Raw genomic sequence first — 23,756 nt, forward strand, 5'->3', positions numbered from 1 at the left:
TGATCCTTGGGGGTAAACGTTTTCTCTTTCTCAAGAGTGCCCCCTTCTTCCCTTCCCCCGAACCACCTTTCTGTGGAATTCCTTTTTCATTTATCAGCCTGGTATTATCCTTTTCCGGGCTCCTAGCTCTGGAGTGGCACTCCTTCCTCTCTCTTGACTGTTGGCCTCTGGGACTGCTTTACCCTGCTCTAGGCAAAGACCCTTTCCCTGTCCAGCTTTCCTCCCTTTAATCTTAGGCTACATCCTGGAAGGGGTTTTTCTTACTAAGTGTCTGTCTGTTGTCTTCCTTATGTGGTTCTCACAGCTATGCAACCTTCAGGCCCAGCTGCAAAAGAGCAAGGCGGAAGGGTAGGACTTTACCTAGGGAGAGGTCTGCCTGTCTGGCCCGAGGAACCTTCCTGCATTCCTCCTTGTGCCTGCTGTCTGGTGGTTGTTCTCTGTACCACTCCTTTCTACCGGAATGAGAATTAAAACAGCTAATTACAGGCCCTGGGCTGTGCTGAGTCATCAGTCCTCCACCCAGGCCTTTCCAGCACATCTCTACTGATCCCAGATAGCAATACCTCCTGGGATTTGAAGTCAGACTTATTTAAAGAAACCTCTACTTTAAACTTCAGGATTTCTAAAGTAAGTAACATTTCACTGTTTTCTTTACTATTCCATCATTACAAGTGGAACAATTTTAGCTTGTAGTCAGCAGCCCTGCAGCGGGGGGGGGGGGGGGGGGGGGGTGATCCTGTCTTTTATACTAAGTGCCCATATGTGGTTATCTTCCAGCTGGTGAGAGGTTGAATGTGATCTCCTGCCTCTAGAGTGATGTACTTTCAAGAGCAGAACTAACCAGGTTTTTAGAAGAGACCTGCCGGGCCATAGTATGGTTCCAACTCCGCTCAGCCTAAACTAAGAACTTCCCCTCGGTATGGCAGGAAGGGACCCTGGAGCCAGGACCTGCTCTCCAGGTGCTGCAGAATCCTCTTGTATGAGGAGAAGCCTCCCTGTGTCCAGGAGGGAAGGCTTAGGGCAGCTCTTGTAACTGGTGGATGGGGGGGGGGGGGGGGGAGGGAAGAGCTTGGTACCTTTCGCACTTTGGGTGAAGCTATCAGCCCTTTCACGTTATCTTTATAGGATTTTACCAGTGCTGGAAAGTTAGCTGCCTGTTGTGCAGGTGCTAGAGAATTTCTCGACGCCAAGTTTAGGCTTTTGGGTAGAAAGTTAAATCTAGAAACTAGACCATAGCATTACTGTGTCTGAACACAGTCTACATGCAGGACCCCAAAGACGGTAGGGCTGTCCAGTTTCCATGTGCAGATGAAACCATGGTGCAGGGAAGATGGCATTAGAGGAGTTAAAAATTGGGCAACGTTCTTGCTCGAGGACAGTCTATACCACAAGGATGGGCAGCGTGGAACTTGCCTATTGCCATTAACCTTTTAAAGAGCTGAGAGTAGATTTAGTGTACAGCCATTTTTAAAAATTATCGGATGAGCACTTATGGCCTCCACACATGCCAAGACTAACCTGAGGGTTGTGATCTGCCCATGATGATAAGAATTTGAAACCTGGTTCTGAACTTGCTGCTCTACAGTACTGTCTACTTGTCTAGAATAAACAAATACTGACATTGTAACAAGACTTAGGGCCCTGTTTACGAAGCTGCATGCGGACGCTAATGCTAGAGACGCCCATAGGAATAGCTGGGTGTGTCTAGCCGTTTTTTAGCATGCTAAAAACGCTACTGCACCTTGGTAAACAGGGCCCCTAGTAACTCAACATTAGGAGAATTCAGTTCCCTTAAACACTAACATCAGAACTTGTGGTAAGAGGCTAAAACCTACCCCAAACAATTACCAGTTGGACAGAAGCCTTGCTGTCCCCCCCCCCCCCCCTCCTGCAGCTATTTATAGGAGGCATTTCACAGGATCAACAACATAATCATTAGTTTTATTAACGCCAATTGCACATGGCAAAAAGAAATGCTCACCAAAACTATTTTTAAATGTATCTTTATTATAGAGAGAGACACCATAGAAGCTCACTAAATTTTCATTAGCTGAAACATTGCTGTTTTAGGGGTAGCTACATAGCACTAACCTCCTAAAACAGAGTATTAAAAAAAAAAAAAAAAGTTATTTTAAAACTGCACTCACAAAAAGGTGTCCAAAAAGCAAGCACATTTGTGACAAGAAGAATTATCTTCAAAATCTTTATTGCATATATTCTATTTACATCTTCTCATAATACAGTCCCTGATTTTCCAGCTTTCTATCAGCTGATCTTCAAAAGTCACATTTTTCTACAACAATCTTAAATATAACCAAAATTCACCCCCTAGTCTTCCAAGCAGGAGCATTTGTTTCACCTGTGGCTACTTCAGGGGAGATGGCAAATAGACTCTTCCTTCTCATCCTTACTCGATCACTCCAGAATCTGAGAATTATATCTGTCAGTCAGCAGATAATGGCAGACACCAAAAACGGGTGGGCTCTGCCCTATTAGGACACCGGACAAAAAAAGAGGCAGGTGTACTACAGTAAAAAGGAAAAGTATCAAACATCAAGCTGTAGCAATCAAGCCAAAGTTTAACGACATGCTGCTGTGGAACTGTCACATGATATCACAATATTATGCTGAAGCACCAAATACTTCAAGCATGGGAGACGGCTAAAATGAGAAAAATATTACAAAAAAAAACTATAAGGAGCAACTGCTATGTTAATCCCCCTGTTTACTGAGCTGCATGCCAATGCCGACACAGCCCATGCATAGTAAAGGGATGTCTCAGCATTAGGGCAATAAGAGTTTACATCAGCTATGAATGTTTAAACATGCCATCTTAGAAGCCCAGACCAAATGTATTCCACATATTAAAAAAAAAAAAAAAAAAACAACAAAAAGGCAAACCAAAATGGGTGGTAGGAAGACCAAATGAGTTCTGGTTTGATTAAAGGTGAGTGGAGAGACAATTATAGCATAAATCACATCTTTGATAAAAATGGAAGAATACAAACAAAAGACACCCCTCCCCCCTCTATAAACACTAACAAAAACAATGTTAAAGCCAAATCTAGTAACTGGTCCTTATGCCCTGGAGCTGCCCTTTGCATCCACTTTCTCCTGCACAGAGAATGAGCAGTTTTCAAAACAGCCTGTCCACCCAAGTACATAGCCATTTACTGGAAGAATGGCAACACTCGCTGTGGATATATACCAACTTCCAAAAAAAACCTCCACAGCATTTAAAAAGTTCTGGCTGCTGCCTGCAGCAGATGCACTCGCAGATTCTATAATCTATGCCACAAGAATTACACACCCACCTTGTCATGATGAATCTTCCAACTATCAAAAATAGTATCTATAATGATAGAGAAACGTGTATATAATTTCTCTATGTGTGTACATGCAGTTCCTTTTTACAGAACTGTTTGGGCAATGCTGATGTTGAGGTGATGATTTTCATTTTCATTGTCAATTTATTGGGGGGCTAGGGCCTGAAAGTTGATTGAGCTGAAGGCTCACCTAGGGCACTTAATCCCCTTGCAGCGCCTCTGGGAATACTGACTGACTAACCAGGTGAGCAGGGATCAGTTTTAGACAGCGCTTACCAGAAGGCTAAGCTCCCCCTACCCTCCATGGCAGCAGCCTGCAGTGCTTAATGCTGTCTTTAACAGAAGACCAGGTAGCTCAATCAGGCCCATCGAAGAGCAGGATCTGCCGCTGCTGTTATACCCACATCCTCCTCCCTCCTGTTACATTCCTATTTGGTAGGGTTTAGATTCTTCAGAGCTATCCCTGATCTTTTTTTTTTTTTAATCTTTTAGCCAGACACAAACTCCAACTTCCATCGCTCTGCAGCTCTTCATTGCAGCTGAGAATTTATAAATCATCCTTTTCTGTTCCTTATTAACAATTGCACTAAACACTCAACATCCCTGAGTGTTAATAACTAAATCCAGCCCCTAGTGTTCTGTTAATGTTGAAAGAAAATGGGGAGGAGGGGAAATTGCACACAAAGTATTTGTCCTTGAATAGCTTTTGCTCTTTTTCTTGATAACTAGAGGCTGATATGTTCAGTGAATTTAAACATCCAGTCGTGGGCTGGGCCTGGTCCCGGAATGTAGAGGTAGCACAGATTGTTTCTCAGAGCCAAATGCTTAGCTGTCCAGTGTCGGGGAAGAGGCTTTGTTCCTCTTCTTGTGGAAGCTGTAATGTATCCTGTAAAAGCAAAATCAGCCGTGACACGTCAGCAATGCCAAAGCCCAGTCCAGCCATCATCTCTCGCTCGTCAAAAATAACCGAACAGAACCCGTAGCACACGGAGCCACCGACAGCAAAATGCAGTTCTCTAGACAAAGCACCTACCTGTTTGCTGCTCATCTTCCTCTGACACACTTTGATTTCCAGAAGGTGGAGAACGAGTAGGAGACATCTGATGCTGAAAACAACCTCTACAATATCAAGGAAGATGGAGATGACCCACAGGCAAAGAGTGGTGCTCTGCAGGGGGAGAGCACAGTAAATAGAGAGGCAGAATTGGCCCAGCGCTGTTCTGTGCCTGGTTTATAAAAGTGAGGTCAGGACATGCAGTAAGCCTTGTGCTGGAGAATGTGAAGCCGAATATTTACTTTTACAACAAGGTCAAAGAAGAGCAACCAAAATGCGAAAAGAGGATGGAACGCCTCTCAAACAAGGAAAGGTTAAAGAGGTTAGGGCTCTTGAGCTTGGAAAAGAGACAGCTGGTTGGGGGTGGGGGGGATATAATTGAGGTCTACAAAATCTTGAGTGGTGTAAAATGGGTAAAAATTAATCGATTTTTCACTCTTTCAAAAAGCACAAATACTAGGGGACATTCAATAAAGTTAAATGGAAATACTTTTAAAACAAATAGAAGGAAATATTCTTTTCACTCATCGAATAGTTAAGCTCTGGAACTCTTTGCCGGAGGATGTGGTAACAGCGGTTAGCATATCTGGGTTTAAAAAAGGTTTGGACAAGTTCCTGGAGGAAAAGTCCTTAGTCTGCTATTGAGACAGACATGGGGAAGCCACTGCTTGCCCTGGGATTGGTAGCATTGAAGGTTGCCACTATTTGCATTTCTGCCTGGTACTTGTGACCTAGATTTGACCACTGTTGGAAACCGGGATGCTGGGCTAGATGGACTGTTGGTCTGGCCCAGTATGGCTACTCTTATATTCTTATGGCCCTAAAGGGTTTAGAAAGGGGGTGGAGGGAGAGATGCTAGGAGGAGCAGTGGCATGCTGTGCTTAATTGCACAATTAACATTTTGAATACTATGATTTTTTTGTTTTCAATTCAATGTTGTAATTTTTGCCCACTCTCAGAATCTACAGATACTCGATGTGGTCAAACCTGATTACTTCTCTAAAGGATTTTTTTGTTGTTTTCCTACCTCTACACATAAAGATACAACTCTCTGCATGAATGCAGATATTAACATGTATCTACATGCCCTGTACCTATATGCATGTGCAGAGTAATGACTTACGTAGATTCGTGTGGGATCAAAGGGGCATTCAGGAAACATTGGGATGTATTCTGTGTCACTGAGGGTGCAGGTGGCGAGTAGCGTTCGTCCGCCATTACGGAGGGTGATGATAACAGCCGCTGCTAATCCTACCATGCAGAGCGCTGAGATGAAAGTATTAACCACGGCAAGGACCAGGATTGTCCAACGCTGGAGTAGGAAGACAAACCATAGATGCTTACATCATACTTTCCAGAGAAATACCCCCCACCCCCACTCAACTTCTCTGCTGCACTCGGGGCCAGTGTCAACATGTTGAACTGCTCATAGTGTCTTTTTGGCTAAATGCAGAGGCTCATTTTCAAAGCACATAGACTTACAAATTTAGGGGCTCGTTTTCAAAAAAGAAAAACATCCAAAAAGTAGCATAAACCTGCATTTGGACATTGCTATTTTCAAAATCAATTTTTAGAGTTTTTCTATGAAATTGGTCAGAAATATGTTCAAATCTCAAGGGCTTGTGTTAAGGGCAGGATCTGGGCTTTCCTAACACTTGGACATTTTTCTGCCATAACAGAACAAAAACATCCAGGGCTAAAAGAAGTGCCCTAAATGACCAGATGACCACTGCGGCAATAAAAGAATGACACCTCCTTACTCCTTCAGTGGTCCCTGACCCCCCTCCCACCCTGCAAAACTGTAAATTAAACAGTACATACCTGCCTCTAATGTTATAGCCAGCCCTATTTGAGCAGCAAGCAAATACCTGGAATAGACTAGTGGTCAGTGCACTGTAGAAAAGGTGACCCAGACCCATAATACTCTATTACACTTAGGGTGAAAAGTGTCAGCCCCCCCCCCCTCCCCAAAAAAAAAACAACCCCAACAACAACACAAAACCTACTGTACCCACATATAGGTGACACCTACATAAGTATTTCCATACTGGGACAGATCAAAGGTTCATCAAGCCCAACATCCAGTCTCCAACAGCGGCCAATCCAGGTCACAAGTACCCGGCAAGATCCCAAAACATACATTTTATGCTGCTTATTCTACAAATAAGCAGTGGAGTTTTCCTTTAGGAAGCTATCCAAACCTTTTTTTTTTTTAACCCTGCTAAGCTAACAGCTTTTACCACATTCTCTGTCAACGAATTCCAGAGTTTAATTACATGTAGCTTCATTGCGTGCCCCCTAGTCCTAGTATTTCCGGAAAGAGTAAACAAGCGATTCATGTCTACCCGTTCCACTTCACTCATTATTTTATAGACCTCTATCATATCTCCCCTCAGCCATGTTTCTCCAAGCTGAAGAGCTGTAGCTGCTTTAGCCTTTCCTCATAGGGAAATCGTCACATCCCCTTTATCGCCCTTCTCTGTACCTGCAGCCATAAAGACTGTTTTAGTGGTGTATAGTTGGGTACAGTATGTTTTTTGTGGGTTTTGAAGGTTTCATTATACAATATAAGGGGATAATGGTGAGATGTGTACCTAGGACCTTTTCTATGAAGTCCACTGCAGTGTCCCCTAGGGAACCCCGCTGCTCTGCTGGGATGTCTGTGTGGTCAGTCTACTAGGAAAGCTGGCTCCTCCTATGTCCCAATGCCTTGATTTTGTGTATTTTTCACTTTGACTTCTTTTTTTTTTTTTAGTAGTTCAAAAAGATAGAGGTTCTAAGCACAACAACATCTAGGAAATGGTCATTTTCAAAGAAAAAAAGATAGAAATTTCTAGCTTGAAAATGGTCATTTTAACTACTTGATTTTTGGACAGTTTCAGCAAAATGTTCAAAGTCATGTCAAGGTGAGGAGTGGCCTAGGGGTTAGGGTGGTGGACTTTGGTCCTGAGGAACTGAGTTTGATTCCTGCCACAGGCAGCTCCTTGTGACTCTGGGAAAGTCACTTAACCCTCCATTGCCTGCTGCATTGAGCCTGCCATGAGTGGGGAAAAAAAGTGCGGGGAACAAATGTAACAAAAAAAAAAAAACACCCCTCTATGTAACTTTGTACGTCTATGTGTTTTGAAAATGAGCACCATGGTCCAATACTGATTGCTGCTAGTGAGCATGCTTTCCTTCCCCCCACCCCCACCCCTCAGCATCCCACTAATGCTCTTATGAAAGATATCTGTAAAAGCCCCCTTTTGCAAAGCCTTGGTAGGGGGGTCATTCTTACCAGAGGAGGGCGACTGAGGTAACGGGATAGAACAATGGCAATTAACCCACAGGAGATACTCTGAAAAAGAAATCAAGTCATGAGATCTATAAATACATGCAACAGAGAATCAGATTGCCAAGGGTTATCTGCATTTTATCACACCATGGACGCTGCTGCTGCTGCTACTAATAGTACAATCAAATGCCCAAAGCTGGGACTAAACAAGCTAAAAAAGAAAGAGGATTCACTTCCCTGGTTCCATTAGTTGTGTACAGTGGTATTTCCTCAGGTTACTCCTAAGTCTATTCACTTTCACCCTATGCTCCCTAGTTCCAGAGCTTCTTTTCAATCAAAAGAGACTCAGCACTTGTGCATTTATGCCGCATAGTTATTTAAATGTCTCTATCATGTCTCCCTCTCCCACCTTTCTTCCAAAGAATACATATTGAGATATTTTAGCCTGTCTCCATCTGCTTTATGACTAAGACCACCTACTGTTTTAGTAGCTGCCCTCTGGACGACTCCATCCTGTATCTTTTTGAAGGTGTCAATCTCCAGAATTGTACTCAAGATTCTAGATGAGGTCTCACCAGAGTCTTATACATGTTATACATCTTATACATGAAGTGGAGAAGTAGCGTAGTGGTTAGTGTAGCAGACTGGGTTCGATTCCCACTGCAGCTCCTTGTACCTGTTTGTCCACCTTAAGATCATCATATATGATCACACTCAAGTCCGCCTTCTCTTTTGTACACAAAAGTTCTTCACTTCCTAAACTGTACCATTCCCTTGGGTTTTTGCAGCCCAAATGCATGAACCTGCATTTTTTACCATTAAATCTAAGCTGCCAAATTCCAGACCATTCCTCTACCTTTGCTAATGCTAAGCCCTTCCTCATGTTATCCATACCATCAGGGATGTCTAACCTATTGGTATCATCTGCAGAGGCAAACCTTACCAAACATGTCTTCAGCAATATCACTTATATAAATGTTAAAAAGAATCGGCCCCTTAGGAGAAAATTTTTGTTTTCACTCAAATAGTTAAGCTCTGGAATTCTTTGCCGGAGGATGTGGTAACAGCGGTTAGCTTATCTGGGTTTAAAAAAGGTTTGGACAAATTCCTGGAGGAAAAGTCCATAGTCTGCTATTGAGACAGACATGGGAAGCAACTGCTTGCCCTGGGATTTGTAGTACGGAATGTTGCTACTCAAATTCTGCATGGAATCTTGTCACTCTTCAGGACTTAAGAATCTTGCTATTGTTTGGAGTTCTACATGGAATCTTATCACTCTTTAGGATTCCAGAATCTTGCTATTCTTTGGGGTTCTACATGGAATGTTGCTATTCTTTGAGATTCTGCATGGAATCTTGTCACTCTTTAGGATTCCGGGATCTTGCTATTGTTTGGCGTTGTACATGGAATGTTGCTACTCTTTTGAGATTCTGCATGGAATCTTGTCACTCTTTAGGATTCCAGGATCTTGCTATTTGGGGTTCTACATGGAATCTTATCACTCTTTAGGATTCCAGAATCTTGCTATTGTTTGGGGTTCTGCATGGAACGTTGCCACAATTTGGGTTTCTACCAGGTACTTGTGACCTGGCTTGGCCACTGTTTGGAAATGGGTTCTGGGCTAGATGGACCATTGGTCTGACCCAGGTATGGCGATACTCAGTGCTGGTGCCTTACATAGTTCAGTGACCAGAGAGAATAACATAAAAGGTAAAATATTGCTCTGTTCTCCCCCTCCCCCACAACCAAAGCATAGGCCCCCTCTGGAATCCTCCTACTGAGCTCGCCCCTCCCTACAAGAACATGGGAAAGGGGATGGAATTTGATATACTGCCTTGCTGTGGTTACAATCAAAGCAGTTTACGTATTATATACAGGTAGTCATGTTGTACCTGGGACAATTGCGAGTTAAGTGACTTGTCCAGAATCACAAGGAACTGCCCTCTATTCTGGACCCCTCCCACTATGCTGTAGCTCCCCCACTCCCCCCAGGCCTACTTTTAAATCCCTAGTGGTTTAGGGGTAGACTAGGTGCGACAAACTCCAGTATCTCCTGCCCAAGCTGGCTCCAGGTGCAAAATGGCTGCTTTAAGCTCTAGTGCTATTCCTGTGGTACTACTGATAAGGATGCAGGCCTTCCATTCGATGAGCCTCTGGTCTGAGCCAGTATGGCACATCTGATGGTCTTATGAGGTGACAGATGGTGTTCAGGGATGAATGAAAGGCAGAGGACAATGTAATAAGTCAATACCTTTTCAGTATAAAGTTGAAACCAGAAGAACAAGAACCTAGAACTCCAATGGTATTATTCAACTAGGATCACATTACAAATTAATTCTTTGTTATAATAAAGATACTAAGAGATACCAGAATTGCAGATGTCACAGTGAGGATATTGGTGATTGAGTAATGCAAGGAAACCATATCCCGAAGCTTTGCCACATGACGCAGCACCAACCCATGGACAATGGCTCCCACAATAAAGTTCAGATGGCCCACCACGATCAGCCCCAGGCCCATCTTCATTAGAGCTTTTCCCAACATCTTGGGCTCCATGTTCCCTGAAAGATTTAAAAACAAAAAAAAAAGGGTAAACTAGCCCACCTGAACTGCTCCTGTACTGATCATTAGCACTAACAAACACTTCATCATAACAACACTGTGTATGATGACAGACATGGATATATATATATATTTTTTCTTTGTCTATTGAGTTTCTTCCACTCTGAGTAGATGAGCATAGAATTTCCAATATCTCACTCAACATCTACTTCTCCTCATGCCAATGTCTTTTATGTAGTCTCTTAACCCTTGACTACAATATCACCTTGTATTTGTTTCTTTACCGGACTTGGTGAATGCCATTATGGTACTATGTAAGCCACATTGAGCCTGGAAAAGGTGGGAAAATGTGGGATCCAAATGTAACAAATAATAATAACAAATAAACCACTGTTCTCCATATCTGTCCCAAGCAGCCCAAAAACTGTTAAAACTGCCTAGCTTCACCACCCCAAGTGGTATGTCATTTCATGCCTTGTCATCTTCAGTTCTGATTGTTGCCAGATCAGTACTTCATTCAACACCCAGGTTCCCTCCCAGGTTAGCAAGTTTTGAAATAATCTCTACAGCTACCAAAAGTAATCAGGCTGTCGTCCAAAACATTTGGCCTTCCTGTGCTTATTGATGTTTCAGTTTCAATCACAGTCCTTCGATGCCAGACAGTTGGCTTTCCCCACAAGAAATGCGGGCAAAAGGTGGAATAAAAGTATTAAACTGAAGTGGGTCATTTTGCGTGGGCCACCCCCATGAGCCACATAGAGAAATACCATGCAAAATGACCCACTTCTGTATTCTGTTCCCTGACACAAGATGTGCAATCAAATGCCTCCCTGCAACCTAATTGGATACTATGACTCAACACATAAGAACTGCCTTACTGGATCAGACCGAAGGTCCATCTAGCCTACTATCCTGCAGTAGCCAATCCAGGTGATAAGTACCTAGCAGGAAGTCTAACCAATATCTGTTCCAGAGTGCCCTGAGCTCTAAGAGGTTTATTTGACGAAGTTTCTCCCAAGCAGACCAGGGCCTTCTACATAAGCTGTCCTGTTGTTAAGACTTTCTGAATGTGCCATTTGGAAAGGAATCCCCTTTGCCAGACTGGAATGAACCATCCACCAGGACAGAGAGTCACAGAGAGGAGATGGGGAAAATATGACCTCCCAGTGATTCTCTATGTCCTGTGTCCACTGAGAAGACAGGGTCCATTAAGCAGCCCTCAACGAACGGAAGTGAATGCCACTGTCATAGAATATAATAGATAAGGGCCATTTAGATCAATCTAGTTTGCCAATAACACTCCCAGGGTAAATTAGAGACCCCACCTCCCCCCAGCCATCTCTGGCTTTCCTTTTAGCTCTTGGGATCTTCTCTGCTTATCCTGTTTTGTTTTGGGGTTTTTTTAATTCTATTTAACATTTATCTTCAGCACAAGTCCAGTACATCCACCATCCTTTCCAGTACAGAAATATTTTTGGATATTGCTCATAAATTAGCCTAGCAAATGCCAGAGTCCTGTTCAGAAGAAATGGATCCTCAGGAGCTTAGCCGAGATTGGATAACAGAGCCGGTAGTGGGAGGCGGGGCTGGTGGTTGGGAGGCGGGGATAGTGTTGGGCAGACTTATACGGTCTGTGCCAGAGCCGATGGTGGGAGGCGGGGATAGTGCTGGGCAGACTTGTATGGTCTGTGCCACGAAAAAGACAGGTACAAATCAAGGTAAGGTATACACAAAAAAGTGGCACATTTCTTGGGCAGACTGGATGGACCGTGCAGGTCTTTTTCTGCCGTCATCTACTAGGTTACTATGTTACTGTCTCAGCTTGTACCAGCGACAGCCACTTAAGGAATTGGCACAGGCGCAGTCGCTATGGGAGAGTTCAGAATTACTGCAGTCCCTATTTTTCCCAGCAGGAATCACTGTAGAGAATGATGCAGACATGAGTGCTAACTCCTGCAATCCCAGGTTCTCCTAACAGGTGGTGCTATAGGAAATGATGTGTGTGATAGCTATAGAGCAGTGCTTTCCAAACCAGTCCTGAAGTACTACTACTACTACTTAGCATTTCTATAGCACTCCCTTACCACTCAGGTTTTCAGGATATCCACAATGAATATACACAGATCTGCTGAGAGATTGAGCTGGGTGTGGGGCAGGCCCGCCGCAAGGTCCACCCCTCCCCCTCAGGATTACTGCTGCCGCCCGACGCAACTGTAATACCTTGGCTGGCAGTGATCACAAGGCTCAGCCAGCAGAAGAGTCTTCCTCCAGCGCTGCCGTTCTTCACTCTGCCGTGTGGCTGCTTTTTCTCTCAGGTTGCGCATGAGGGGAAAATCAACTGCTTGGAAGGCAATGCGGCAGACTGTGAAGAAAAGCAGCGATGGAGGAAGATCTTTTCTGCTGGCAGCCCCCCCCCCCCACCCGCTAACCTGCTGTGTCTGCTCCTCTGGGTCCTCCTTAGCCTCCAAGGGGGGCCCCCGACCCCAGAGTTTTCTCTCTGCTGCTCCTGTTGGTACACGATCACCTGGGTCCTGTCAGAAGCAGGAGAGAGAGAGACCCCCAGTGCCAGGCCTCCCGGGGAAATTTGCCTCATCTGCCCCCCCCCCCACCCACCCACTCGGCGGCTCTGAATATTCATTACAAATTTGCATACACTGCCTTCATTATATGCAAATTAATTCATTCATATTCATTGCAGATATTCTGAAAATCTGACTGACAAAAGGTGTACTTCAAAGACCAAGTTGGGAAACATTGCGATAGAGGATAGAGAAGTTGATCGCTCCAGCCCTCTCTCCTAGCAGAAGTGTGAACACAGATAGATGCTAAAGATGGAGATTTTACAAGTGCTTCTTTGTTTGCTCAAAGAGGAGCGTCTCAAAACGTGACAGGGCATCACAGACTTTGCAAACAGATACTTAAACATTAACTTCATCACTTGCATGCAGGGGTAGGGTGTAAAGAACTTAAAAATAAAAATTCTCATTCATTTGCAGTGGGATCTCTGCCCCTTTCCTGAAAGCTCTGTGTGCAATAGTAGTGACCCCTCCCCAGAGGACTCTGCCCCTTGCCCAGCTGCCCCCAGATGCGGGAACACCTTTTTCTCTTCTCCCCAAAAGAGGGAGACTCCTTCCGTCCTTTCTTTCACTCACAACCTCTTGTTTCTGCTTCCTTTACTCCTGCTGGGGCTTTGCACTCACCCTGTCCACACATGGTTGCTACTGGTCCATGGATCAGCTTTTCTTCCCAGCCAAACTCCACACAGCTCTGCCACAGCACTGGAGACGCTGCAGAGCTGGGCGGCTCCTGATTTCTTTCTTGTCTGACCGGCTTCAACTCCCAGCAGGGAATTAATCACAGGGAGCCTCACCCACTGGGGAGGGACTCAGCATCCAGCCACACAGTCTTTGATCAGCATCTGTCACCTATATATAACTAGTCAGGTAACTGATAAAGTCATCTAATAATTTACTAGTCAATTAACTGATAGTTACCACAATTGGAGGACGATGATTTATCTGACAAGTACAAAATATTAAATGGTTATGAAAAATATTATTTCTCTAAGCTTTGTTCTCAGAACCTCATGGAAATAATGTTCTTCTCAGGACCCAGTAGAAGGGAATAAGAACTAGCTCTTCCCAAATATTTTGTTTTTCTTCCTAGATGGGCAGGAGGCACATCCTTCAGAATCCAGGGCCAGATTTCAAGGGGAAATGCACACAGGTAAGGGGGGCAGACCTCTGTCAGTTCCTCACTCCAGTCTACCCCATCACAATCCTCCCCCTCCCTCCTCTGACAGACAAAATTGTTGGGGATGGGTGAACGAAGCGCCCAGGTAAAACATTGAATACCTTTGTAGAAATGGGGGAAAAGGGTGACATTTGGAAAGGTTGTGTATACCAGTGCCTGTCGTATGGGAAATAAGGTTCTAGATCTCAAGCAGGGATTCTCAATCCAGTTCAGTTTTCAGGGTACCCATAATGAAAATTAATATGATGCATTTGCTTGCACTGCCTCCATTGTATTCACATCTGATTCATAAGATGATATATGGAGAATCCCCTAACTACATGAATAACCTCATCGACCTCCCAACCAGAAATAGATCATCGTCTTCTCGTACTTACCTCAATTTACACCTTCCCAACTGCAAAGGTATTAAATACAAGACCTCCTATGCATCCAGCTTCTCCTTTTTGGGCAGCCAGCTTTGGAACGCTCTGCCAAGATCCATCCGAACAATCAACGACCATCTACCATTCAGAAAAATGTTGAAGACCCATCTCTTCAAGAAAGCTTACCCTAATGACCCAACTTAACTTTTTAAGCCCACCCACGATTCCTGCCCCGACGATTATTATACCTTTGACCATGTCTCACAATCTCCTTTTGCTCATTCCTCAATCTCTTCCTCTCCATCCTTCCTTCCTACTCCTTACGCCAATCTTTTCTCCTTTTGCTCATCCTATCTTTGTTTACCTCTCCATGCTCAATTTACATATCCTCAAAACCCCACTACCACTATGTTTACTAGAACTTGTAACATTCTCCTTCAAGACTGTAATTCTATTTACTATGTAAGCCGCATTGAACCTGCTATGTGTGGGAAAGCATGGAGTACAAATGTAATTAATAATAATAATCATCTATTTCATGCATACTCAATGTGGATATTGTGAAAACTAGCCTGGTTGGGTGTGTCCTGAGGGCTGGGATTAAAACCCCTGATCTATATAGGCTGCAATGCAAAAGGTTGACTTGAAGCTGGTGGCAGTCAGAAAGACATGGTTCACAGAGAGCCCTGACTTGGATATAATTAGGTCAAGCTGTAACCTATTCAAGAAAACTAGGTAGGAAGAAAGTGAGGAGTAGGAGAGCTGTGTGACCATTTTGGTTCCCTCTCTCTTGTGGACTGGTCAACCATATGGCAATCTACATAAAGTAGCACCCTGTGAACATTTTCATACTGTGCTAGGAAGAAAGAGCTACTGGCATTCTTTTAAAATGCTTTTCCTAAAATGCCAATTGTGTCACCTGAAAAACCAATGGCAGAACAGATGAACAGACACCTTGGACATAGCCAGTAAAGAAATGGCCAAAGCCTAGAAGATGGCTACTCAACCTGCAAAGAGTGCATTTCTGAACATGCAGAAATGTACAAGACCTTTACTCACTAACCAGATATAATTGTTCTGCAGATTGTACCTTCAATGTTCTCCTTGCCATCGATGTAACTGCGAGGATTTACTAGCACCACAATCTCCCCCCTCAGACTATTTTTTACTGATGCTTTTATTATATGATGTGATACCCGCAAGCGAGCCTTCTCCAGAGTAGCCCCCACGCTCTGGAATGCACTGCCTGAAAGGTTTCCCTTAACACAAGACTATCTCTACTTCAAGAAGCAGATGAAAGCTTGGCTCTTCAACCGGCCTTTAATGGAAGAAGTAACTTTGTCTCTCTCTCACACACACACAGAAGTAACTTTGTCTCTCTCTCTCTCTCACACACACTCTCACACACACACACACACACACACACACACGTGACATGGGCTGCACATACTGCAGCAGGACATGTTTATCCACTCCTACTCTAGCTGAGATAACATTTAATCAACTCTCAGATCTCATGTGCAACTTTCTTTAAATTAGTCACTTTATTTTCTAACTCCTCTTACTCTCTTACCTGTCTATATATGTTCCATCTTTGCTTATACCCAACGCTGTCTAGTAAAATGTTTTATTGTGTATTCTGTTGACACTGTAAGTAGTATACTATGCCATACTTTGTATTGTTATTAGAATATTTTTACTGCTGCAATTGTCTTGTTTCTTATTGTACTCCACCTTGAGTGAATTCCTTTAAAAAAGGCAGTAAATAAATCCTAATAAATAAATAAATAATTTATAGGGTGCCTTTCCATTTACATAGTCTCTCCTATTCTTCCCCCGACTATCCCCTTTTCTTTTAATAATTGGCATTCTTTTCCTATCTTTCTTAGGTTTTTTCTTTGTTTAACTGCCTTGTTATTGCTAAAGAAAAGGTAGTAAAGTAAACCATAAACGTAAGAACATACTGGGTCAGACCAATGCTCAATGTAGCCCAGTATCCTGCTTCCAACTGTGGCCAATCCAGGTCACAAGTACCTGGCAGAAACCCAATTAGTAGCAACATTCCATGAACCTCAAACAGTAGCAGCAACATTCCATAAAGAATCTCAAACAGTAGCAACATTATATGAACCTCAAAGAGTAAAAGCATTCCATGAAACCTGAAAGAGTAACAACATCCTATATAATAAAACGCACCACCAACATTCTGAAGCTGACTGCATGGCTGTGGCATTCCTGCTCTCTGAATCCATCTCCTGAATTGACAACACGTACTTCTGGGTTCGTCACAAGCAGAAGTGACCAACCACACGAGGTTTCTTGGCTTCAGAATGTTGGAGGTGCATTCTATTAAATAGGATTGGTCAGTTCCTTCAAGCACAACCAGAGCTCAGCGTCCTGCACAGTAATGCTCAGACACCAGAAAGAGAGGGGGGGGGCCTGACACCAGAGAGAATGAGGGAGTAGGGGCGTGATACCGGGGGGGGGGGGGGGGGAATGTATCACTGTCACACACACATTCTCTCTCACACACTCTCTCTCTCACAGTCAATGTCTTTCTCTCACTCTCACACACTCTATGTCTCACACTGTATCACATTCACTCTCTATGTGTCACACAGTCACACACACTCTCTTGGTCTCATACAGTCTCACAAAGAGTCTGTGTCTCACACACACTGTATCTGTGTGAAACACACACTCTCTGTCTCACACTGTCTCATATACGCACTTGCACACACTCTCTCTTTCACAGACACAATCGCACCCAGACTCACTCTCTCTGTCTCACACACACACGCACATTCACTCTCTCTCAAATATACACACTCCGAGGAAAACCTTGCTAGCGCCCGTTTCATTTGTGTCAGAAACGGCCCTTTTTTACTAGTTCCATATAAAATCTCAGAGTAGCAACATTTCATTATCCTCAAAGAGTAGCAATATTCCATTCTACCAATTCCAGGGCAAGCAGTGGTTTCTCCCATGTTCATTTCAGTAACAGTCTATGGACTTTTCTTCCAGGAACTTGTCCAAACCTTTTTTAAACCTAGATATTCAAACCACTGTAACCACATCCTCCAACAACGAGTTCCTGAGCTTAACTACTCTTTGAGTGAAATAAATATTGCCTTTGACTTCAGAATCAGCTTAGCAATTTGCTTCCCAAATACAATTACAGCTTTCTGACTCATCACCAACAACAACTTTACCATCCTGTCCAACCATGAATAAAGATTTTACTCCTTTTCCAAACATAATCTATCCCTCAGCCTCTTCTTTTGTGTCAACACTCTACTATAGCTGTCCAAAAGCTTTTATGGTCTGCTAAACCAGCGATGGCCCCGCATGACCCACTGCTGTCCCTTCTTATTAAAAACAAAACAAAACATTCTTTATTCCTGTTCTTTCTATAGCTCTCTGACATGCTAACATTGTCTCTTAGCACAGGCTATACCTATCTTCCCAGTGGAAACTGACCTACATTCAGCCAACAGTACATAAGTACATAAGTAATGCCACACTGGGAAAAGACCAAGGGTCCATCGAGCCCAGCATCCTGTCCACGACAGCGGCCAATCCAGGCCAAGGGCACCTGGCAAGCTTCCCAAACGTACACACATTCTATACATGTTATTCCTGGAATTGTGGATTTTTCCCAAGTCCATTTAGTAGCGGTTTATGGACTTGTCCTTTAGGAAACTGTCTAACCCCTTTTAAAACTCTGCCAAGCTAACCGCCTTCACCACGTTCTCCGGCAACGAATTCCAGAGTCTAATTATGTGTTGGGTGAAGAAAATATTCTCCGATTTGTTTTAAATTTACTACACTGTAGTTTCATCGCATGCCCCCTTTTCCTAGTATTTTTGGAAAGCGTGAACAGACGCTTCACATCCACCTGTCCCACTCCACTCATTATTTTATATACCTCTGTCTCCCCTCAGCCGTCTCTTCTCTAAGCTGAAAAGCCCTAGCCTCCTTAGTCTTTCTTCATAGGGAAGTCGTCCCATCCCCGCTATCATTTTAGTCGCCCTTCGCTGCACCTTTTCCAATTGTACTATATCTTTCTTGAGATGCGGCGACCAGAATTGAACACAATACTCAAGGTGCGGTTGCATCATGGAGCGATATAACGGCATTATAACATCCTCACACCTGTTTTCCATACCTTTCCTAATAATACCCAACATTCTATTCGCTTTCCTAGCCGCAGCAGCACACTGAGCAGAAGGTTTCAGTGTGTTATCGACGACACCCAGATCCCTTTCTTGGTCCGTAACTCCTAACGTGGAACCTTGCATGACGTAGCTATAATTCAGGGTTCTTTTTTCCCACATGCATCACCTTGCACTTGCTCACATTAAACATCATCTGCATTTAGACATTATCATCATCAGTAAAGGGTATTAAGAAGAGAAAGACAGATATATTCAATTATAGACCAAAAAATAACCTGCCTTTTAGTTCCAAACTAATAGAAAGCACAGTGACTGAACAAGTAACAACATTTAATGAACAAGCCTTTTATATCCAAATCAAAGCAGTTTCAAGGTCAGCATAATACTGAGACTACCTTATTCAAAACTAAAAGCATTTTTCATGTTCTGGCACTCTTCACTATTTCAGGCTTGATTTGGCTGCCTTGCTTATGGTGTTCCATTCATTGGCTTACACAACAAACATCTTTGCATCTATATATTACTCATACTTGATACCTACTATCCTTACTGAAACCTTCTGCTGCGGCTAGGAAAGCGAATAGAATGTTGGGTATTATCAGGAAAGGTATGGAAAACAGGTGTGAGGATGTTATAATGTCGTTGTATCGCTCCATGGTGCGACCGCACCTTGAGTACTGTGTTCCATTCTAGTCGCCGCATCTCAAGAAAGATATAGTAGAATTGGAAAAGGTGCAGCGAAGGGTGACTAAAATGATAGCGGGGATGGGACAACTTCCCTGTCTAGAAAGACTAAGGAGGCTAGGGCTTTTCAGCTTGGAGAACAGACGGCTGAGGGGAGACATGATAGAGGTATATAAAATATTGAGTGGAGTGGAACAGGTGGATGCGAAGCGTCTGTTCACGCTTTCCAAAAATACTAGGACTAGGGGGCATGCGATGAAACTACAGTGTAGTAAATTTAAAACAAATCGGAGAAAATGTTTCTTCACCTAACGCGGAATTAGACTCTGGAATTCGTTGCCGGAGAATGTGGTGAAGCAGTTAGCAGAGTTTAAAAGGGGGTTAGACAGTTTCCTAAAGGACAAGTCAATAAACCACTACTAAATGGACTTGGGAAAAAATCCACAATTCCAGGAATAACATGTATAGAATGTGTGTACGTTTGGGAAGCTTGCCAGGTGCCCTTGGCCTGGATTGGCCGCTGTCGTGGACAGGATGCTGGGCTCGATCGACCCTTGGTCTTTTCCCAGTATGGCATTACTTATGTACTTACTAGCTTCAATCCTGTAAAAGGATGGACAGAACTATGGGTTAATTCCTTCTTTTTATACTTGTATATTGTTATTTATTTTATGGTTCAATTAACAGTTCTATTTAATTTTACTAGCCTTATGTGATCTACAGTCTTCTTGGATTTTTATCATTTATCTTTTCAATATATGTTTATGTCTTTGTGTAAAAATAAACTTATTATCAGTCATTACTATTTATTTATTTGTTGCATTTGTATCCCACATTTTCCCACCCATTTGCAGGCTCAATGTGGCTTACATTGTTCCGCCATGGCTATCGCCATACCAGAATAAAAGATACAATTAGTAATTACATAAGAACATGGGTAACATAATGGAGTAAAGCATCAAGTATAAAGAGATCATTATCGGAATAACAGATAAAGCTGTAATGTTTTAGAGTTCATATGGTGGATCGTTATGGTATGCTCTGTTGAAGAGGTAGGTCTTCAGTGATTTCCGAAAATTGATTAGGTCACGCATTTTTTTCACATCCAGTGGTAATGCATTCCAAAGCTGCGTACCTATGTAGGAAAAGCTGGATGCATGTATTAGTTTGTATTTTAGTCCTTTGCAGCTGGGGAAGTGGAGATTCAAGAATGTGTGAGAAGTTCTTTTAGAGTTCCTGAGTGGGACGTCTATGAGGTCTGACATGTAGACTGGGGCATCTCCGTAGACAATTTATATGATTATTTATTTATATGATTGTACTAAGTTTTATACATTTGTGTATATTGTAATTATATACTTTTTTTTTTGATTTGTAGACTCCTGAAGCAGGCGTGTCAAGCCTTTTTAACCTTCTTTTACTAAAGCATTTTGATTACTCGCCTCCACTGTGTCATGGAAGTGTCATGTTGATCTGGCTACTTTTTTACTGTTCTTTTACTTACATGTTTACAGCATCAGTCAAATTGCTCATTGTTCAGAAAATTGCTTAAAACTTGGGTATTTCTAAAGTTTGTTGTATCGTGATTGGTGTGAATTTTGTCTTCTTGTATTGTATATTCTAAGGGTTTTGCTCTATTCTTTATCGACTGTGAGCCACCCTGATCTAATTTTGGTAGGTACTGCATAGAAGCATCAATTGTAATGTAAAACTTCCACTGGACCCAGCAAGAGACCAACTTCAGTTTCTATAGGTAGCAAAAGGGGAGGCCCAACCACATGGTCCTGACCTATGATGTAGTCTCCCAAGATGATGGTCTTACCCGTCAGAGCTGTCACTTTCTGCATCAAATCCGACTGACATTCCTAAGAGAATCCCTAACACTGGTTATCATACAGCCTTTGCTTAACAGAAGGACCAGCAAGCCATAAAGTACTTGTGCTCATCCTGCTCCATGTTCTGACCTATGACTGCTCCGGGGAGTCTCAGGCTGCTAATAACCTGCAAAATATCAGAGCAGTTTTAGCCCACAGCCCCCATCACTGGTCTGCTTCCTGATCAGGTTTTTAACGACATTTTTTTTTTTTTAATGTAAAGGTCTTTATTAAAACAATCTTTATTGTACCGATGCCCCCCCCCCCCCCCCCCCGTTTCTTACGGCCTCACTTCAAATGCAGGAGAGTGTGACAAAGGTGCACCAGATGTTCTGATGAGAGGGGGAGGGAAGGGAACCAGCCAGATTTTACACCTAGGCCCCCAGATTGGCAACTAAACTTGATCCAAAGACCTTGAGTGACCCTCAGGTGGCTACTGACAACCTCCTGCCTAGATCGTAACCACCAACTGTGCAGGTATAGCAGCCTGCTATCTCCTGGAGACACTGGGAGAGTGAAGACTGTGATTATTTTATAGGGCGACGTCATTAAACCTGTGGGTCCTCCTGTCTCCACTTGCTAGCAGTGGAACTTACCTTGGGAAGGATAAAGAAAAGTATTGTGCTCATAGTGCAAGAGGAATTCCAAATATCTCTAAGCTCTTATAGAGGTTATGTCCATATCAGCAACTTGGAACACTGCTTCAAGGTTCAAATTATGGCAGCAAAAAAATGTGATCGTATTTCCCTGATCTTGGCAGAATTGCATTGGTTGTTAGTCTCTGCAAAAATTATATTCAAGCTGCTGTGCCTGATCTAGAAGGATTTCTATATGGGGCCTCTGAAATGTCTTTCTGACCAACTATGCAAATAAGTGAAACATCGCCTGCTCCAGCTTCCGTCACTTGGTTTTGTTAAACATTTTGCTACATGAGACATTTGAAATTAGTAGTATTACTGGCTTTCGTAAAGGCTTAAAAGACCTGGCTTCTTGACAGCATTGTTGGCCGTTCTTACTTTGATGTACTGTATTAGTGTTGCCATGTTTTCGTATATTGGTTTTTATTGGTAAACAGCCTTAAAAGCTTGCTGTATTAAGAAATCAAATGTTCCTGAGGTTTGCACTTCTGACCCTCCCTCCTTGTAGTTTAGTGGCTGAGAACCATGGAAACCAGAGTTTAAATCCTACAATACTCCTTATGATTTTGGGAAAGTTATGCCACACTCCTTCGACCCTGGTACAGACTTAAGATTATAAGCCCTCGGTGGTATGAAAATACCTGTATAGGGATCCATGAAGTGGAGGAACACAGAATCCCATGACATAGTACAAGGAGGGAAGAAGTGCAAAACGGCTAATGACTCTTCGAAAACAGAACAAGGGACATCCAAATATTGAATAAACTCTCTTTACCGATAGCAGCTTATAGACTTTTTTTTTATTGAATAAAACTTGGTTTATTAATAGCAGCTTATAGACTCGGGACGGCACCGTGTTTCAGCCAAATGTGCCTGCCTCAGGAGTCTAGTGGTAGGTGTACCTTGGATATTGAGTACGTCATCTAGGGCTTTGAAATACTGTCTTTAAAAACAGTTCTTTCTCCCCTCCCAACTGCAGGCGGCTCTCTCCCTCCTTCCAACCCAACCCGGTTTTCCTTCGCAATGATCATTTTGGTTCCATAATCGTGACATGGACGAGTTAACTAGAATCCACATGGGTTCCCTTATGTGGCCATTGTTCTTAGTCAGCACTTTGTGTTTCATTTGCTCTATGCTTTGGACTTCTGATGAAAGCATAGGCTGAAACACGGACCGTGTTGAGTCCACGCTCCAGTTATTTCCGTTGTTTATTGTGCTGTCTTCAAGCAAACATTACTGAGTCACACAATAAAAACTTATTTGATTTCATCCGGCTCATGGCGTTAGTCATTCCCACTCCTGTGTTTTGCTCGTTTTACCTCTGCAGATGTCTTCGCCCTGCAACAACAGCAGCAGCCATATGGAAAGGCTGTCCACAGCCTGCACTGGACCTTTCCCTATGACCAGTCCCGTCCCTTTCTGAACAGGAAGTTGCATCAGAAGGGAGTGGGATGGGTCAAAGGGAAAAACTTCTGCAAAGGTATACTGGGTTGGGAGGGAAGGGGAGAGCCACCAGCAGTCCGAGAGAGATGCTGGATGGACCGTACCAGAATGTATGCAGGTGGGGGAGGGGAGGTTAATAATTAATCGTATTAAATGTTTTAAGTGTGATTAATAATTAACATGTTACTTGTGGTGTTAACCGTGATTAACATGCAGCCCTAAATTTAATCCAAGATCCAAAGCCATATCACTAGACTGGGGAGTGGGGAAGGCGAGTGGGTTTGGGGAAGCAGCATTGAGCTCATCTGCCAGGCCAGCACCGAGCTGTAGATAGCTACAAGTTACAGAAGATACAGGGCTTCTAACTCCAGAAGTCACAAAATTATGTTTCTTCTCTGGAACAGAACCAATTCCCAGAGACTTGGAACATTTTACCTCCGAGGACCAAGTTACTGCTATTATAGAGCAGCAGAATAAATCTGTATGAAATGATTGCAGTTGCTTCACGTATAAGAGCTCTTACTCTAGCCACATAAACATCTCTGTAAGAATTATACTCACTTACACCCTTTTTCAGTTTTTAAAAGCACATGAAATCTTGGCAG

The 23,756-nt window shown here is 43.1% G+C and overlaps 1 protein-coding gene across 1 annotated transcript; it reads right to left on the reverse strand.

Moving 5' to 3' along the window:
- Nucleotides 1-3,776: 3,776 nt before the first annotated feature.
- TMEM54 (transmembrane protein 54) lies at nucleotides 3,777-13,521 on the reverse strand. The gene is made up of 6 exons (XM_030219844.1): nucleotides 13,417-13,521; nucleotides 10,022-10,215; nucleotides 7,658-7,717; nucleotides 5,504-5,692; nucleotides 4,360-4,494; nucleotides 3,777-4,212 (listed from the first exon to the last, which is right to left on the reverse strand). The coding sequence occupies exons 1-6, from the start codon at nucleotides 13,427-13,429 to the stop codon at nucleotides 4,138-4,140; spliced, it is 666 nt and encodes a 221-aa protein (XP_030075704.1). The 5' UTR covers nucleotides 13,430-13,521; the 3' UTR covers nucleotides 3,777-4,137.
- Nucleotides 13,522-23,756: the final 10,235 nt, after the last annotated feature.

This window comes from Microcaecilia unicolor, chromosome 11 (genome assembly GCF_901765095.1).
Source record: "Microcaecilia unicolor chromosome 11, aMicUni1.1, whole genome shotgun sequence".
Taxonomy (NCBI): domain Eukaryota; kingdom Metazoa; phylum Chordata; class Amphibia; order Gymnophiona; family Siphonopidae; genus Microcaecilia; species Microcaecilia unicolor.

Bases quoted from the DNA above. Each gene is read 5' to 3' on its own strand.
- TMEM54 (XM_030219844.1), bottom strand. The intron at 4,495-5,503 runs GTAAGTCATTAC...CTCCCCCTGCAG, and splicing joins TTGATCCCACACGAATCTAC to AGCACCACTCTTTGCCTGTG. The intron at 4,213-4,359 runs GTAGGTGCTTTG...TTGCTTTTACAG, and splicing joins GGAAGATGAGCAGCAAACAG to GATACATTACAGCTTCCACA.